Raw genomic sequence first — 20,143 nt, forward strand, 5'->3', positions numbered from 1 at the left:
GTATCGCTGCTATAGATACTAATTTATCACTAGAACTACACATCAAATAATATATGTTAACAGTACAGCTGCTGGGACAAAGCAGGTGCTTGGTAAGTTGAATCACAATCATGTGCATTTACGCCGGAAATGAGACTGTCTTTAATTACTCTTGTGGCTCTTGATCCTCTGCTTCAGATTGTGAGTGACTAGGATAAGAAATTCTTTTTACTTGGGGGTTTTCATAACTCGGAAATTATATTTAACATTGGGCGTGGTTGTACATTATTCCTTGAGACAAGGGGTAGAAACTTCCATGAGGTGTTCAGAGGGGCACGTTGCTTCCTCCAGAAGGTTAAGAGCCACTTGGCCTGGAGGAGACATCATTTGCCTTAACTTGTCTAATACAGAGCCAATCTCTGTTGTTTGATGAAGCCAAAGATGTCTTCTAAAAAATAAGACATGTTCTAGATTTAGCTTGTTGGTGGATACCAGCCCTCCTGGCATCCTGGTACCCAAGGTCTCTTCCCCTCTCACCGCCACCCTTGCTATTCTGGTATGTACTTTTGCTAGATTTAATTTGGACTTGAGAAATGGGTAAGAAAATGGCAAAGGAGAGGGAAAAGAGCTAGGGATCCTTTAGAGCCAGGAAAGCCACCCCCCAAAAAAGGGACTCCCTTCATCCGCTTCTCTTTTAACCCTAACCTCCTTTAAAGTTGCAAACGTCACATTTGAAATCCGGTTACTCTAACAGAATATTTTATTTCAAAACCTCCCAGGGTTTTTTTTTTTTCCTTTATTTCCCTGTCCAATTCTGAAATCAGAAGACTAATTCATAGAATGTCAACACATAAACTTCAAACAAAAATGAATGTATACAACAGCAGAAGGATGTACTCTGGGAAACCTCCGGATGCTGTCGGAAGCCAGGAAGGGCCAATTCCCTTCCACGTGGTGTTGGCACGGCTGTGCTAACGGTAGTAAAAGTTTGTTTCTTCTTGTAAAAGAAGCAGATGTGACTCGCAGAAACACGGAGAACAGATGTGCTGAGCAAACGTTTTTATTGAAGTGGTAATTTATCTGACTGTAAGTTACATTAACTCATGAGGTAGGTGTTTAACAGAACTCGTTTTCAGCAACTCAGAGAGATAATTTATAGAAGCACTAAAATAGATCATGAATTAAGGAACACACCCCTCTCGTCTCTGCCTGCTTTTTAAGAACACTGAATGGAACACAAAGATTTCCAAGCCTTCGATGTCTGTGAAGGCTTCCTGGCCACTGAGAGTGGCTCTGCGTTCAGAACGTCTGGCTGTGCAAAATGCTCATGGAAATAACAGATCACTCCCCCTGGTGCTCATGGGCTCCTGAAGAGTGCTGGTCAAAGGCTGCTCAGGCTTAGCACACAGAAATGCAAAAGGCTAAGTGCTAAACTCAAGGGCACTTAACAAGACTTGAAAGAATGCCTACAGTTGGGGGTCACTGCCATAGATCCTGCAGAAGCCGAGGGTCACTTCTCTACCCGGCACAGTGGGAACCATGCCTTTCACACACACACTACTTTTAGCCGCCCAGGAAAATGTCTGAAGCCACTTAAAATTTAGAACAAAGAAATGAACTTTTAGGTCCAAGAAAAGTCTCTGTTCTCCCTCAAGATGAATCTTTATAGAGATGCAGGTTAATACATTCATCTTGATATCAAACAGTCATAAAATATAATTTTAAGTATTTTTTCATGAAAGAAGGAGTGCATGAAGACAAAAGTGCCAGGACCCATGATCCTCAGGAATGCAATTCTGTGTCACAGCCCAGGTCACTCGCTGTCCTTCCTTACTCCTAGCTAGTTCTTCCTGTCACAACTCCTTTGCAATTCTAGCAATTCTTGATATTATTGGCTCCTACTTCTTTTGCTGTCTTCTTTATTCCCCCTTCTTCTCCTTCTCTGTACACCTGCAGATAACCTCTAGAAGGGTGTGGGGACAGAGTTTTCGTGACGATGCTGTTGCTGCTGCTAATGCTAATTCAGCATTGACTTAACACAGGATCATGAAAGTTGAGATAGAACTTTGCTTTCATTATCTAACTGGATCCTCAGACTGCTGACATTGATAGGTTCTATTACCAGCTCTGTTCTTAAAGACAAAGAAACTGAAGCTTAAGGGAGATAATGTATATCTTGAACTAGGAGACACAGCCAAGAAGAGCCATTAGAAGCAGAGCTGGGGCCACCTTCAGGCTTCCCTGACAACAAATACAAGCACTAGCCTTGGAGTCCATGGACCTTAACTGCTAGGTTAGGAAAGTGGCCTGAGATACTTGGCTAAGATGCAAAATTTGCTCTGATAAAATAATTTCCACAGAGAAAACTGGCTCCCGTCCTACTTATAGAGCAAGAGAATAATGTGACTTTTACAAAGAAGGCATTCTCTTCTATATGTTCCAAATCTAAATGCCCCATTCAATCACAGCATTCAGGAACCTACTTGATTTTCACTCATTAAAGGCAGAGAGGTATCATAAGAAATCATGTAAGGCGGAAATTTACACTTGAGGAACCTTGAGAAATATCACCAAAATAGAAAACATTTAATATAAAATCTAAACAAATAGAATAAAAACATAAACATATAAATTAATATAAGTAGCAATGAGTAAATGAATATGTAAATAAATATAAAAATATAAAATCTGTAGCCTAAGACTCAGTTTCCTCTTGGAAATTAGTGAGGTGGAATAGATAATATAAATCACTTACACCGTCTAACCTGCTTGTCGTGAGGATTAAATTGGAGTGTGAAAGGCAGGGTATTTACATTGATGAATGTATCATTGAAGTTAAATCGTCAGCGCCCCAATACAGCCTTCTCACCATTATAAATCATGCATGAACAAAGCTGGTTTTTGTTTGTTTGTTTTGCTTTTTAGGGCTGCACCTGAGGCATATAGAAGTTCCCAGGCCAGGAGTTGAATCGGAGCTGCAGCTGCTAGCTACAGCCACAGCAATGCCAGATATAAATTGCATCTGTGACCTACACCATAGCTCATGGTATATACTGCTGGATCCCTAACCCTCTGAGTGAGGCCAGGGATTGAACTCACATGCTCATGGAATCAGATTCATAACACACCAAGCCACAACAGAAACTCCAACAAAGTTTGTTTTTAAATTTTCAAAAACTGTACTTTGGCTGCTTTAATAAAAACAGTAAGGTAGTGAGGTGTGCTAAATAGTGAAAATGATTAATTGGAAATTACTCCAATTGTGTATCGTGTACAACATTTTTAAAAGCCTGTCTACTGGAAATCACTTTAACAATCGGTAACAATAACAGCGTTCTGGCCGAGTAGAATTCTGATATGTAAAAGAGTATAACCTAGTTTAAATATTGGATAAAGAAAGTAAGGTATAAATGTATATATAAGGTGTCTAGTAAAATATTAGATATTAGCATTAAAACTCTCATAATAAGTGTACTTTCAAAGGGAAGGTATGTCATAACATCACTTGCCAAAATAAAGATTACAAAGACTTCAGAATTTTGCAGTGATTTCAGAACATTATAAAAATTATCACTGTACACGACCATAGAAACAGATTTAGTTAACTAAATTTTGACAGGTTAAATTCTGGCTAAATGAGCGTTTCCTAAAAAAGATCAATTCTGTTGTTAAGTGTGAAGAGAGTTTTAGATTCTGGGGTCCAATGTATCCATTAAAGGGGATCAATTTGAGTCAGACCTGTATTCCAATCATACCTTTGCCACTAATTACATGTTATACAGAAATCCTGGACAAGCTTGCTAACTGTTCTAACTATTCTAAAGTCTTAGAAACTCCATATGTTAAAAAAAAAAAGGGGGGGGGTGGGGACAAAAAAAAATCACCTGCTTAGGGTTGTGGAGAACACTGAGTAAGGCAGGATGGTAAAGTGCTTAGCTTGATACCTGGCACCTAATAAATGTTCCATAAATGTTGCATAACAACCCCTCCTCTGCAGCTGCTGTCAGTGTCCCCCCTACAGCATGTGGCCAATTTCTACGAACCGAGTATAGCGTAGATACTTCATAAACACTTCCTGGCTTGGAGCATGTCTCTACAATACAGACTCTACTGCTGAAAAATTCAGTCACATTCCTCTGGGATATTGAAGTAAATAATAAGTGGTCACTAAAAACAACTAAAATGAGTATGTAGTTAATACTACAACTTCAGAAACAAAAAAGGTTTTTATTAAGCAATCATTGATACATGCTCTTCTATTCTTTTATTATGGGTATTTGCTATGACATTAGACAGCTATCATATAAGTTGTTTTATAATAAACCACTGTGTTGTTGGAAAGATACAAAAGACATATGGGAAAATTATAAAGCGTTTTCAAATGTTATTGCTGAAGTCTTTCACACATCATTTAATAACACAGTAACTAAATTGACAATTAGGGTTTTTTTTAAATAAAGCAGAAAATTGCAGTTTTAAATATGTAGCTTGGAATTCCTGTTGTGGCTCAGTGGTTAACGAATCCAACTAGGAACCATGAGGTTGCGGGTTCGGCCCCTGGTCTTGCTCAGTGGGTTAAAGATCTGGTGTAGGTCGCAGATGCAGCTCAGATCCCGCGTTGCTATGACTCTGGCGTAGGCCAGAGGCTACAGCTCTGATTAGAACCCTCACCTTGGAACCTCCATATGCCGTGGGTGTGGGCCCTAGAAAAGACAAAAAAAAGAAAAAGAAAAAAAAAGAAATATGTAGCTAAATGTTGGAGCTAAAAAATGTAGCTAAATATGTAGCTAAAAAAATCTTTTTTTTTTAATTATGGTTTTTTCTTTTCTTGGTATTTTCCCTTTATTAATTGTAATTTATTTTAAAATGAAAGTTGTTTCTAGCAAATGGTTCCCATGAAATGTAGTCTCCTCCATTTTGCTATATGACCTTTCTGTAGATTTTATTTATGGCTCTATTCTGACACAACACTTTGGGGGCAGAATCTACGTGAGATCATAGATCATCTATACAAATCAATTTCTGTGGATGCTATCTTGTTACCCATGTCAAGAAATTTTGATTTGGAAAGAGATATTAAAAGAAATATTTCCCCATATGTATTTTAATTTCCTTAGAACATAAATATATCTTATTAATTCCTGTGCATGACATACACCAGCAATAATAACGGTTTATGACTTTCTAAATCTTTCCTCCTAACAGCAAAACATTATGCTGCTATGGATAAATCAAAATGAAATAGTCTAGTCTTGTTGTCTGCCTTTTTATGTTCCATTACGAATCATGTTTTCTATAATTGAATTCATATTTCTGATTATAATTAGACAGAAAAGATGGCAAATTAAAGAACTGCCAGAGTAGTATCACTGACTACTATGAGGAATACGAGGAAAAAAGATAAGAGTAATTCTTCCACATTTAACATTTAAACTATTCCTAGCTCTAGTAAATCCACTACAGCTTTACTAGCTTTACTAGCAGAAAGTACAAAAGCAGGACCTCTTATGGAAATACATTAGTGGTCCTCAGATGAGGCCGATTTTGCCCCTCAGGAGACACGTGTGACGTTTTGGTTGTCACAGGTCAGAGAAGGGTATGCTACTGGAATCTAGTGGATGGAGGGCAGGGATGCTGCATAGGCAGCTGCACAAGACAAAAAAGTTATCCAGCCCCAGTATCTGTACTGCTGCGATTGAGAAGCCTTGGTCCAAATCTGGCTGTTTTATATCAGTCATGTAAATTAATACTTTCTCCCTCACTGGAAATAAATCAACTAAGAGTGGCCTCTGTGGGTACCATATGCAAATTCCAGTTGGCAATGTAATTAGAAACAGACACTAAACTCCAATAAGTTTATTATGGCTAAGCAAGTACTTAACAACGTTTGATCATATAAATAAATCGAAGTGTCTACTAGAAAATTAATTAAATTATTTTACTATTCACCAAATCGCCACAGTAATTTGATTTTTTGAAGACTGGCATACCTTATATTTGCTCTCCTCTTCACTATTAGTCATTGTGAAAGAGGAAAATGAATAGTTTGGTGTCTAGAATGTGAGAGAATGGAGGAAGGAGAAATTAGGAGGCTTGATTAATCACAAACTGGATTCCCTTTTTTTTTTGGTTATTTGAAAGTGGATTGCCTTTTATGCTTATTTAAAATTTAGTAATGGAGTCCACTAGGCCAAAACCTAATTTGAAATGTAAGGAGGAATTATAATTTTCCCCCTTAACCAACAAATAAAACATAATTCAAGTTTAATCCATTTCCTTTTAGCTTGCCACGTGTAGGGCTTTGGGGATGCAAACAGGACAGTCTATCATTTAATATGCAATAGTTCAACTTGGGATTTCAACCTGAAGACATAATGAAGGCACTATAGTCATTGGCAGAAAAGAAAAAGCGCGATTTGGAAGACCAAAAGTTTGTAAGTCTCCTAATGTATATCTGTTCACCGGTTAACCTAATTTGGAAATTCAGAAACACCTGAGACCTGATAGGCAATTGGGAATGTCATCCCTCACTCTCTGTATTCTAGACTTCATCACAGCATCAGTTTGCTGTGAAACCTTAAAGACTCTAATGAGAGGGAAAGACTCTGATTAGAATTTTAACTGGAGCCTATGCTGAGAAAATCCTACCTCTGCTATTGACTCCTCTCAGCTTCTGAGCCCTCTTGTGCCTCGTTAAGTGTCTAAAGCAATCCACATTATTCACTTATTATCTGTTCACTCATTTGATGGTTTCTAAAAGAAAGACTAAAAAAATCACTTGTGCTTATTAGACATTTTTCCATCCTATATACTAGAGTACTACTGTGAGACCACACATAAACTTTAAATTAAGACCTTCTGGAAAGGATTCTTATAAATGACTGAAATACTTTTCTGTAATCATCTGTATGATACATCCCACAAGAATTTTCTAATATTTTTCTTTGTATTATAGTAACAAGTTCCTAATAAAATCTATTGCCTAAGGTAACTGTATGATAATTAACTTGTTTCTGATCAATCTATTTAAGAAAGGAGGCATGTCTTGGAAGATAGCACATACTTCCCCACTAATACATTTTTCTTCTATTACTGAGGTATAATTTATGGCCAATATCCATATATATCACCAAACACACAAGTATTTTATATACAGCAAAATGCACAAATCTTAAGTGCACGGTTAATTAAATTTTTAAAAATCTATAAACCACCTCACTATATGTGTAATTACCACCCAGATTAAGATATAGGACATTTACCCCCAAAGTTTCCTCATGCCAAGAAGCTCCCACACCCTCTAGGTAACTACTATTTTGTCTCTCACCATAGATTAATTTTGCCTTTTCTTAAACTTCACATAAATGAAATACAGTAGTTCTTTTTTATGTATGTCTTCTTTTTCTCAACATAATGTTTTAGAGATTTATCAATGTTTGTGTTTATCAATAATTTATTTTTAAACACCTCAGTGGAATTATATTGAATTTATCTTATTAAACTTTTTATAGCTTTTAGTTATAATAAACACTATTGGAGTTCCCATTGTGGCTCAGCAGAAAAGAATCTGACTAGTATCCATGAGGACACAGGTTCAATACTAGCCTTGCTCAGTGGGTGAAGGATCTGGCGTTGGGCTGAGCTATGGTGCAGGTTGCAGAGGCAGCTTGGATCTGGCATTGCTGTGGCTGTGGTGTAGGCTGGCAGCTGTAGCTCCGATTAGACCCCTAGCATGGAACTCTCCATACGCCGTGGGTGCGGCCCTAAAAAGACATAAATAAATAAATTAATGAAAATAAACACAACTGATACAAAGATGTCTCGTGCTTTGAAAAAATGAGCTCTCAAGCCATGAAAGGACTTGGAGGAAACCTAAATGCTTATCATTAAGTGAAATAAGTCAATCTGAGAAGGCTACATACTGTATGATTCCAACTGTACGACACTCTAGAAAAGGTAAAACTATGGAAACAATGAAAAAAAAAATCAGTGGTTGCCTGGCATTGGTGGGCAGTGGGAGGGCAAATAGGTGGAGCACAGAAGATTTTTAGGGCAGTGAAAATATTCTGTATGCTTGATGATGGATACATGTCATTATACCTTTGTCCAAACCCACAGAATGTGCAACACAGAGGGTAAAGCCTAAAGTCAACTAGGGCTTTGGTGAGTATGATGGGTCAATATAGGTTTATCTTGGTAAAAAAAAAAAAATGTGCCATTCTGGGGAGTAATGTTGACAATGAAAAGCTAGGTATGTGTGGGACTCAGAGAGGCCTAAAGGTAATTTCTACACTTCATCTAAGTTATGGTAAACTTAAAACTGCTCAAAAAAGTAAAGTGTTTCAGAAGTTAAAAAAAAAAAGACTTCTTGGATATGTCTTTTGATGGACTTATGGCTTCCTTTATCTTGGGTACCTAGCTAGCAGGTCTGCTATGTCACAGTTCATGTGTATGTTAGCTATAGTAATACCGCCAAAATTTTCCAACGTGGGCAAACATTTCACAGTGTATGAAAGAAAAAATGCCCCACATCCTCTCCAGCACTTTGTATTGTCAGTCTCTTTTGTGTTTTTTACTGTGGGCTAAGTGGGTAGTGGTATCACGCTGTGGTTTTAACTTGCATTTCCCTGAGGACCAGTGGGGTTGAGTATCTTTTTATATGCTTCTTGGCCACTGTGGTATCCTCTTCTTGTGAAGTTAAGTGCCTCATAATTTTCTGACAGCTTTTCCTGACCTTTTCCCCCCTTAGCTCACAGGGAGCTGCAAAGACGAAAAATATCAGATAGCATCAATACACTAGGGGTTACCCGGTGGTCTGGCTGCCAGGCTCCACTGTTGCCCTTTGCCCTAACTCATTCTACCTAAGGACTCCTGGTTTGTGTAATGGAAGCTTCTCCCCTACTGTCCTCCTGGGGGCGGTTCTTCCTGCCCAGCAGACCAGACCAATACCACTTTCTAGAGGACAGCAGCACCTGCTTCGCTAGTTTATTCTTCCTCTTTGGGCTCAGGAGGAGGGTTCCTGCCAGTGTCACCAGAGCACATGGTGTGCTTGACTAGACAACTAGAATCAGGCAGAGGGGATGGAGAGCTGTAGGGGTCTGCGTCCTTGCTGGAGTCCATGTGGGCAGGTCTGCTTCTCAGCAAAGGACATGATGGCCTGCAGTTGCAGCCCCTGAAGCTGAGCAACTCCTTCCCAGGCCCCACAGCCCCACGCCCACTGTGCTGGGTCCACCTTGGCATGAGCCCACCTCAGCAGCAGTGTACTTTAATCCCAGAACTTTGCAATACACTGAGGGTCAATGAGACTTCTGATTTTATTACCATCATGGAAATGAAAATTATCTAATCCAATTCCTCATCTGTTCCTTGGAGAGGCGGATTTCCAACTAATGCTTGAATACCTCCTGGGACAGAAAAGTCCATGCCTGTGAGAGAGCACATTCTGCCTGGAGGCCACGTAACACAACGTGGACTCTGGAACTGGGCACACTTGGATCTGAATCCAAGCCCTACCCCTCAGAAGCTGTATGACTTCAGGCAATTTCTTTAACGTCTCTGATCTTTGGGGGTTCTCCTCCGAAACCAAGGGCTAAGAGTAAAATTCAGTGTAAGGATGCTGTAAGGATTAAAGAGACTATAATTAAATGTAAAGCATTTAGGACAGAGCCTGGCACATAATAAATGATAAGCGACAGTATCTAGTTGGGGGTAGCTTTGACCTCTAAAGCACCCTTTTATTCAACTTGGATCAGAACTCCTACACTGGAATCCAAGTTACAGCGTCTGGAGTGACATCACATAAACTCTTGTTAGTTTCCAGTAGGATAGACATTATCAGACAGTGACATATGATTGGGAAGCATGTCTGGGTAAGGGTAAACAGGCCAAGTTAGCAGATGCAGAAAATACACTGACAAATAATGGGACACGAGGCTGGAAAAACATATGGACAAACATGAGAGCAGTGAGTGACCATCACGGGAGCACCTTGGAGCAGTTTTGGCAAAATCTGTGACAGACTGTGCTTTAAGCTGATCAAGATCAAGCGCGTAAAACTGAACTGGAGAAGAGTCAGAGAGATATGAGGAAATAAAGCTGGGGACTGTTTTAGTATTTGAGTCAATAAGTAACAAGAACTGAACCAGAGGGGTGTCATTAAGAAGGACAAAGATATGATATATCAGAGGCATGTGGGCGAACCCTGCATATTCCACCTCTGCAATGTCCCTTGCACTCATGGGACCACCCTCATTCCTGCTGCCACCTCTCTAGACAGTCATCATGTACGTAATTACAATTAGATGTACAAAGGTCTCTCCGGAAGACACCCAGAAAGGAAAACATATTCCTGAAACGCATGTCAGTGTTCAAAGATCCGCCATAAGGGTTTTACAGTTTTGTGAACACTAGGAAACTGAACAAAAATGCACACTGAACTATTTATACACATTAAATGGTTCTGTATATAGCCAAATAATGAATATGAGTCATCTACCATGGTGAAGTTTAGAGTTGAACCAAAATATACACTCATGGCAATAACTGTGGGTAACTCAATTACATTTCAAAAGATACAGCAAAATTTCAATAGGACAAACCTAACTGGTGACAGCTGAAAAGTAAAAATAGCATTCTCTCATGCCCTGATGTAGAAATTTTATTTTCCCTTTTACCTTTTATTATATATTTACTCCCTATAAAAGCCAAGTTTACTGGCCAATAAAAATGGAGTCATCTATAGAGACTTTTGAAAATTAAAATCTACATTAAAATTAAACCTATGGTGCTTTTAAAAAATAGCTGTTGTTGGTAACCATAAATATTCTGGGAAAAAAAACATACTGTTAGCTTTCCCTCAAAGATGATTTATTCTAAGAATTTGTTTTTATCTAAAATATTGGAGTGATATCTATATTATAAATACAGTCACACACCAAAGAAAGAGAGAATAGTTTGGAAATAATTACACATACACACCCACTTCAACAACAACACTCCTTCACCTAGGTTTTGATTGCCACCCTGAGGAACATTTTTGGTGTGGCTCTATCACTTGTTTTCCAGCTTGGAAAAACCCTGAGGTTGGGCACCTCTAAGATGCAAACCGAAAAGTGGGTAACGGAGGACAAAGTATCTTGTGGTCTTCCCCATAGTCCAGCCCACTGTTTCCTCAACTGTGTTCCATAGAAGAGTATCAGTAGCTATTCCATTATAAGGATATCACATAAGTTTGGAGATTCTGGCCACCACATATTCTTCTTTTGAAGGCCCACCATTTGACTAAGTATATGACAGATTCTGAGAAGTCTTACAATAATGAAACGTATTTAATTTTGTTCAACCCATTGCTTCATACCCATGAAACACTACTCTTTTCCATCTTTTTTTTAAAGTACACCTACTAATATCTTTCAGAATAACAGTTCTGTCCTACGTTAGACCAATCTTTCTGCCAATGTGAAATTCCCTTTGAGTTGGTGGTAATTCATAAATCACAGGTATATGTTTTCTTGAAAAATAAAAATCTCAGCAATGAACACCCTTTCAAAATAGTATTAAGCCCTTGAGAATAGAGGAGATTGTGGTGGTGGTGGGTAGAGGGGGGAGAGAACACTCTTTATGGCTGTTCCATTTAAGAAAACATGGTATCCATCCTGCTTGCTGAGCCCAAGTCAGCCATTTCTCTCTTTTATGAACCATCTGTGCTTCATGTTCCAGGTAGCACAGCAAGCACGGAGACATGACATAGTTGCAACTATTCTGTCTAAGTGGATTGGTTATCATGATAAGAGTATCAATTACTGTTTTCCTAGAATCACGTGTAGCCAGAGTATGTGACGTAAGCAAATACAGAAGGTTATACATAGAATCCTGAAAAAGGAAAAAACAGAGGAGAGACCCACCCAATAAGACAAAGCCTCTGGGTAATGTTCACCCTCCTCCAAACAGGCTACAGAATGGTATGGTTGCTCGCAAGAGAAACTACAGTCTTTAGAAATTATTAAAGCACTGGAAGTAAAGGAGAGATGTATCTACCCAGGGAAATTTAATTTCATTCATCCCATCCATAAAAGAGTTTCGTCAATTTTCCTCTCATTCTTGAAAAGAAATTCCACTGAATCTAGTTTAAAATTTCAAAGTCGTTCCAGGGACAAATCCAAGAAACACAACACAATTCAAAAAGGAAACGTAAAACCGATTTTATAACTAAATGTGAGTCCTCAGACATTTTTTTTTTAATATGAACCACAATAAATCCACTACACACTCTACGTGCAGGGAATAGCCACCACTAACAAGAAAATCACTCACAACAAGATCTCTTACGTACCTGGCTGGGACTCTCTCTTTTGAAATGAGACCACAATCATTTGGATTTGAACGCATACATTTCTGTCCTAATAATTTTCATTTGACCTTTTTCACCTGGGTTAATGGAGCACTCCCGATGCGACCCAAGTGCCAATGTAAAGTTCACTTACCTGCACAAAACCGCATGCTGTGAAGTCCTCAAACAAGGGCAGACTTGGACGGTCTTCTCTATAGATGGCGAATTTGTACGTGACCAGGGTCTCACCTTGTGCCGGAGATTCATCCACCACAAGCACTGAAATTTTGTTCATCCCTAAACCCAGAGGGTAGTTGGCAAAGCTGGAGAGACAGAGAGAAACAACCCAAATAGATTCAGACAATAGATTCAAACAATATTTATTAAATATCTATAATTTGGATAAAAAAAGATAAGATCTATACAACTTTGTAAGACACCTAACATGTGAAAAAAAATATTTTAACTTATGTTTCCTTGCACTTTGGCATGCCACGAATTATCTTGCAGTGCAAGTCATGGCCTCTATCAGTTATAGGCATGGGAACTATTATGTATTAAACACTTATCAGGATCAACATTATCATATTTAATATACATAATTCCATACATAAACCATGACTGCCCCATTTTAAATATAGAGACCACAACATAGAACTTGGAAACAAACTGCCCAGAATCACATGGTGGAGTCAGGGTTGGGACCCAGGTTGGTCTGACTTGAATCCCCTTTTCTTTCTACTATACTCTCCCAGCTCCCAGGAACGCCAAAGGCATTTCTTCCCCCACAGCACAGTCACACAGCTACATTCCTTGCCATGGACATGACATATAATAAGGTTCTACCTTCTGTTCAAATGATGAAAGAGTTAGTGACTGTGCAAAGAGTCAAAAGAAAAAACTGCCATGCGTCTAGGAATGTTAGTGTGACTAGGTCTGCAACCAAAATGTTTATTAAGGAATCAACACCTGAATATTCAAAATTTGAGGCATTGGGGTGGGGTAGTAGGAGGCTACCATTCAGAAGGATGAACTCTTTAAAAATCTGAAAACATGACGATAACAATAACTAAATTTTCCCTTAATGAACCCTCTTTGAGATTTCATATCACGAGATCCTCTTTGGGGGCAACATAGTTACAAAGGTTAGACTGCAAGATTATCAGCAGATCTGTAGAGCACTTATGTGTTCTCTTAAAGCACATGGCATCTGTAAAGCAGTAGCATCTCACACCCTGGCAATCCCTCCAATGGATCTTGTGCCTCCAGTTTTCTGAACCATCTTCAATGATGTCATCCCTCAGGCCCTGTCAACATCCTCATACCTTGGTCCTGCCCCTTCATGCAGGTACACTTTGCAATGACACTTAGACGTCTCTGCTCCGATTGTTAGTGTTACCACATCAAATGGGACTTCAGAGTAATAATCTTTGATCTCCGGGTTAAATTCAGGGTTTAGTTTCAAACGTGGATATGTGAAGATCTGCTTGATATGACACTGTGTGTCTTTATCTGCTAAAAAAACAAAAACAATGACAAATATACACCTGTGACAAGGATATTTTAAAAATCACCTATGATTAATGTTTTTTAAGCTCTTCTGAATAACTTTAATGATTACTGCTGATTTTCCATTTGGCACTCTGGTCATAGTTGATTTGTGGCTTCAGCTGGGTTTTTCTAGTCACCAAATTTTGTAGATTTTGCTTCATGTAACAGTTGTTGACTTTAGTTGGTCTTATAGAGATGATATTTTTTGCTCTGCTTTTAAAAGTTTAAAGGCACAGGTCAGAAAATGTCTTTACAGTGGATTGATAGCATTTCATAGTATTTGTCTATATCACGCAACTGTATAAGTGAGGGGGGGATAATGAATCTGCAGCGTGGTGACAGAAGACTACCATCAGAAAATAAGGAAAATGTCTTAATATGAAGTGTTATTAAACTGCAGTTGGATTGATGTGTAGCTTATAGGCAGCATGGTGGGGCAAAGAATGCAAAATCCAGTATCATAACAAACACTCAGATACGAAAACATGAGACCCCTTCCATACCCCAACTATCTCAACTTAAGAAAGTACCCTAACATATAATGGGATTGTCTGCTCAATCCCATTATAGAACCTAGCATATTACTTCATACACTGATCCTAAGCCAGTTTTTTAAGGGTTGCAACTTGGTAGCTCAATTTTTATAAAAGTATCTTGGTGAAGAACAAAGAAAAATATATTTATAGACACATATACAAGCCACTGCTAAACCATATTGTGTTCATATTTGAAATAAGCAAATTACTCAAAGAAAAATACAGGCACACATACCAGCCACTGCTGAACTATATCGTGTTCATAATTAAAATAAACAAATCACTCAAAGAAAAATATATTTATAGGCACATATAACAGACACTGCTAACCTATACTGTGTTTACATTTGAAATAAACAAATTACTCAAAAGCAAATGTTTTTCCGAGAAATATTAACAAGTGTTTTGTGCCAGAAATACTTTTCAATAGTCAACAAAATTCCAGTAAAGATAAACACAGGAAATTCTATAGAAATCAATAAAATGAAAGTCTCTTCTGTTGCCTTTCAATAAAATGTTGGGTATGTTTAACAACATAGCAAAAAAAAAAAAAAAAAAAAAAGGAGGTAACACCTTTTTTTCAGCAGGAAGCTATGCATTTGAATGTAAAGAAAGTTGATTATTCCGTTCACTGCTGTCTCTTCCTCTATTGTTAGACAGCTACCACAAGGATTTTTCTAAAATCAAATCTGATGAGTTGGTTTTAGTTCTTTTTAATGGTTTTCCATCACCTCCAGAATCCAAGCCAAGCTCCCAATAAAGCAGATAAGGCATCTCACAACTTCCTTGGCTTCTCCTTCCCGTCTCCCTTCACATCCTGGACATTCTTTGCCAGACATGGAGATGCACCACATACTCCATGGCAACAAATACCACCAACCTCATAGGTGCTTTATTCTAGTTCTGAGAACTAGGTCTCAGCTTAACTCCCATCATGCCCTAAAAGGATGAAAGTGAATAAACATGTGTTTCTGCCCCATGATGGTTTTCTCAGCTGGTGGAAGAAAAAAACTACTCAGGCACAAATTAGGAACAATAATAATACAACAAATGTATTGTAATGTCATGGTAGGAAAGAGTCAATAAAAAACTGGTCAATTTAGTTGAAAAACTGAGTGAACTTGGTGTGCTATCTGCTTGATTGATTTTACTCATTACCAAAGATTTTATCTGCCTAATAGCTATAGGTGGACTGCATCTATAATTTCAATGATCCTATTAGCTCATAGCTTTTCATACAAATTCAACCATTTACTAATAATGCATTCATTTTTTTTATCAAAGATTTTTTTTTCCTGGCAATAGTCTATGTTTAAGGCACTGAGACAAGCGCAGTAAAATCAGGCTATTGTTGGTCAGGAGATTCAAATGGAGACTGTGAAACCCAACTGCACATTTCAAACAAGCTAGAGTTCAGGGAAATGAAAAGTGTGTCCAAAAAGACCACTTCTTAGGCAGAAAGTTATAGAAACACTTGCACTATACTTTTATGCTCAGAACCAGCTAGATGAATAACAAAGTGGAAGAGTTTTTTCAAAATAGTAATCTAAGGAGTTCCCGTCTTGGCGCAGTGGTTAACGAATCCGACTAGGAACCATGAGGTTGCGGGTTCCGTCCCTGCCCTTGCTCAGTGGGTTAACGATCCAGCGTTGCCGTGAGCTGTGGTGTAGGTTGCAGACGTGGCTCGGATCCTGCGTTGCTGTGGCTCTGGTGTAGGCTGGTGGCTACAGCTCCGATTCAACTCCTAGCCTGGGAACCTCCATGTGCCTCGGGAGCGGCCCAAGAAATAGCAACAACAACAACAACAACAAAAGACAAAAGACAAAAAGACAAAATAGTAATCTAAGAAAATGTACTTTATATATTTTTATAAAATAATCACTGAGAGTTAATTTCCCTATGGTTTATACTTTCACTTAAGAGTAAAAAATTTTTTTTTCTGAATATGAATGATTGTTTTCATTTTTATAGCTTGCATATGTAAGTGAGTATCTTCATGGTAGTTGTTCAAGATTTTAGTAACTGGGAGTTCCTGTCGTGGCTCAGTGGTTAACAAACCTGACTAGGAACCATGAGGGTGCGGGTTTGATCCCTGACCTTGCTCAGTGGGATAAGGATCTGGCGGCATTGCCGTGAGTGGTGGTGTAGGTCGCAGATGCGGCTCGGATCCCACATTGCTGTGGCTACATCTCCGATTAGACCCCTAGCCTGGGAACCTCCCTATGCCGCGGGAGTGGCCCTAGAAAAGGCAAAAAGACCAAAAAAAAAAAAAAAAGATTTTAGTAACAAAAATAAGCTATCAATGGACATGATTATTGGTAGTTGTTTTGTATAAATACATATCATATACATCTGAGATATTACTGACAATGTACTTAGTCTTTTTTAACTGTCATCTTTATTGGCTATAAATCTCTTCTACACACAAATGTACCTAACATTTTACCTTATTTTATTTTTATTAGAGTATAGTTGATTTATAATATTGTGTCAATTTAAATGTTCAGCGGGACTTGCCCGTTACAACATTGAAATTCAGCCCTACAGGAGACAAAATCTGCAATCATTCTCTTAAGCAAGATTTTGGTAAGCACTTGTTTTTGGTTTCATCAGAAACTCTTCATCTCTGGCTAAGGTGCTGCATCCTAGACCCCTGCTTGAAAGCTGATTTCGTTCTGACCTCATCTTCAACTGAATCATCAGTGGTGTGGCCTACAAACACCTGGTGTTTCCTTGGCATCCTTCCCAAGCTAGTCCCAACTTGTCTTGGGCCAGCTTACCTTAGCTCTGCAGAGAACCCAGTGTGAGATAAGGTGGTAGCAGACTGCTCAATGTATTTGGCAAGTATACATGGTAAGGCTGTTTGGAGTTCTGCTTGCTTTTAATGGATTCCTTTTAACCGCAGAATTTTGTTGCCCTCTTGAGGGGTAGTCATAATTCATATTAAACATAATAACAGCCTAGACGCTCAGAGATAATCCCACCTGTTCTAAGGCATCAGCAAGTTATTTTTAAAATCCTACATCATACCATAAAAGCGGGAAGATTAATTATGAAGACCTAGGTAGGACTAGTTTTTATCAACACAAAAATACGAATAAATTTGAACGGCTTATCTAATATGCTCACATCCTCTGCCCTATGTTACCTGGGAGTTGAAAAAAAAATGAGATTATCTTGTACAGCCATTTCATTTTATAAATGAAAAAAATCAAAGAACTGAATAGCATGTATTTTTCTAGGAGTTGGAGATTGAATGGTAAGTGCAGAGAAGGAAAGGTGTTTAAATAATATCTGTTACTTTTTCCTACTGAGCAATATTTTCTTTACAATGTTCTTTTTCAATTGGATGTACTTGTTGAGTCTATTAAACCACCTTATTGTATGACCTCTTGCCCTATGCTGATTTTAATGAAAGTGCTAAAACATGAGCAATGGGGAGTTGCTGTCATGGCTCAGCTGTAATGAACCTGACCAGGATCCATGAGGATGTGGGTTCGATCCTTAGCCTCACTCAGTGGGTTAAGGATCTGACGTTGCTGTGGTGTAGGTCACAGATGTGCCTAAAATCCATCATTGCTGTGGCTGTGGCATAGGCTGGCAGCTGTAGCTTTGATTTGACCCCTAGTCTAGGAACTTCCATATGCTGCAGGTGCAGTCCTAAAAAGCAAAAACACAAAACAAAACAAAAGAAAAACCTAATGAATGGATTAAACTGCATTTGAGAAGAAAGATATTAGAGTTACTAAATTGGAAGACTTTTATTTACAATAAACTCGGCCTTACTCCATAAATTTTATTTTTTTCAGCTTTAAAATGTTTTATCAGAATATATATATATATATATTTTTTGTGTGTGTGAAAAGCTAAATTTTTTGTGTATGTTTTAGTGCCAAATACATAATTTGGTATACATTGTCAAAAAACAAACCTGATAAGTAGAATTCTTATTTTTACATCATATTATTACAGGATATGAGGGTATGAACCTAGGAAAAAGAATCTGAAGACCCAGCTTCATGATTCATCTCATGCATTTAATAGCACTGTGATCTTGGAAAACTCACTAATATTCCCTAGGATGATAAATTTGTAAGACTACCGGAATAACACTGACCAGAATGAAGACAACTATTAAAAAATTTAAAAATCTATATAATATTTACAAATATATTACTGTTATATACAGGTACTTATGTATTTTATTGATTATACCTTGGTACCAAGTTTGTGAATTTAAGAAAATAAATTATAATTTGGCTTAAAAACTCTCAATTGTTATAAAGAAAACTTGACTCAAGTACTATCCATTTTATCAACCATCTGGCAGAAAAGAATTACTGCTGGGTAGTGAAAGCACTAAAAATCAATATAGAGAGGAGACACCAAGCTCTGCCATTTGAGAGCCCCCAAGGCAAAGCATTAGCACTGTTGCAGCCCTTCAAAATAAGTTTGGAAATTACTGTCTTTAAACATGCAAACACACAAACGTAATTTCATTTTCGGAAATGGGAAATTAAAAGTCTTCTTATGCAAAAGTGACAAAATTGACTCACTCAGAAATCTCGTAACTGCTGAAAGTTTGCATAAAATACACTATCAGCCTAAACATCCCCAAATACGATGATTTTCAAAGCAGGGCTGAGCCTTAACTGTTGATTATGATTCTGAAATACTTTCAGTACAACTCACCATTACTGCAATGTATTTCTTTGGTTTCATTAATATTTTGTGGAACCGCAGCTAGAAAAAGAAAGGTAAATTTAAAGTGGAAGCTATTAAGCAAAATAAAAGAATGCACATTCAGTAATCTGAAACGTAGTATAATTTAATAAAATGCCTATTTTATTATTTAATTTTTATTACATCCGAAAGCTTTTCTAAATTAAACTAAAAGCTACAGTAAAACAAAAGAAGTTCCTGGTTCAAATTGCAAAAAAAACAAAAAACAAAAAAAAACCCTGATTATTTTCAATAAGAGAATATTAAGGGAGAAAAATGAATGGTCTAAATGTCATCCATTACCTGAAGATGATCAAAATTTCTCTAGTTCTAGGATCTTATAATTTCTCAAACTATTAGAATTATATAACTTCTGCCTAGTTGGTTCTACTGATATTTACTCTAATGTCTGAATTCAACCAAAAAAAAAAAAAAAAAAACCCAAAACTAAAAAACTCCTTAAGAAGTATCAATGGGAGAAATGAATGAGTAAAAACAGGGTGTGTAAAGCAATCATTTAGAGAAGAAAACAATGGTGGGAGAAAGACAATCAGAAGGGAAGTTAACATCAGTTGTTCTGTGAGCTTATTGATTCACTTTATTAAATCAAGGGTTCTCCAAAGTTAGGATGCCTCAGAATCCTCTGAAGGGCTTGATAAAAATACAGAATACTGGGCCTTCTACCCAGAGATTCTGATCCAATAGATCTGAATTTTACAAGCTTCCCAGATGATGCTGATGGTGCTGGTCTAGGGGCCACACACCCAGAACCACTCTAATGGATTAAAACTTGATTCGTAACAGAATGACTTGAATTTTTTAAAAGTTGTAGACACATGGTACTTCTTTTCATTGTCTTTCTTAAAATTAGAAATGATTTCTCTTCATGTGACCAAAGCTCAGTTGTCCTTCAGAAGGAACAAATCAGATAAATTGAAGAGGGAAAATCAAAATCACTACTCATTTTGCTGATTAATCATCTTTCATGTCATAAATATTTTCCCACAATATCAGAATGGCTTTATAG

General features: G+C 37.7%; 1 protein-coding gene across 10 annotated transcripts in view; it reads right to left on the reverse strand.

Annotated features, from left to right (window-relative positions):
• The window catches only part of CPED1 (cadherin like and PC-esterase domain containing 1), a 282,194-nt gene that overhangs the window by 123,259 nt on the left and 138,792 nt on the right, over window positions 1–20,143 (reverse strand). For 7 of the 10 annotated variants that reach the window (XM_021078989.1, XM_005673220.3, XM_021078988.1 and 4 more), the window contains 3 exons: window positions 19,087–19,137; window positions 13,633–13,822; window positions 12,462–12,630 (listed from right to left, as the gene is read on the reverse strand). In XM_021078989.1, the coding sequence (XP_020934648.1) occupies window positions 12,462–12,630; window positions 13,633–13,822; window positions 19,087–19,137 (410 nt within the window). The remainder of the gene's footprint in view (window positions 1–12,461; window positions 12,631–13,632; window positions 13,823–19,086; window positions 19,138–20,143) is intronic. The other 3 variants (XM_003134738.4, XM_021078990.1, XM_021078992.1) reach the window with 1 other exon arrangement.

The sequence above is a fragment of the Sus scrofa genome, chromosome 18 (assembly GCF_000003025.6).
Source record: "Sus scrofa isolate TJ Tabasco breed Duroc chromosome 18, Sscrofa11.1, whole genome shotgun sequence".
Classification (NCBI taxonomy): domain Eukaryota; kingdom Metazoa; phylum Chordata; class Mammalia; order Artiodactyla; family Suidae; genus Sus; species Sus scrofa.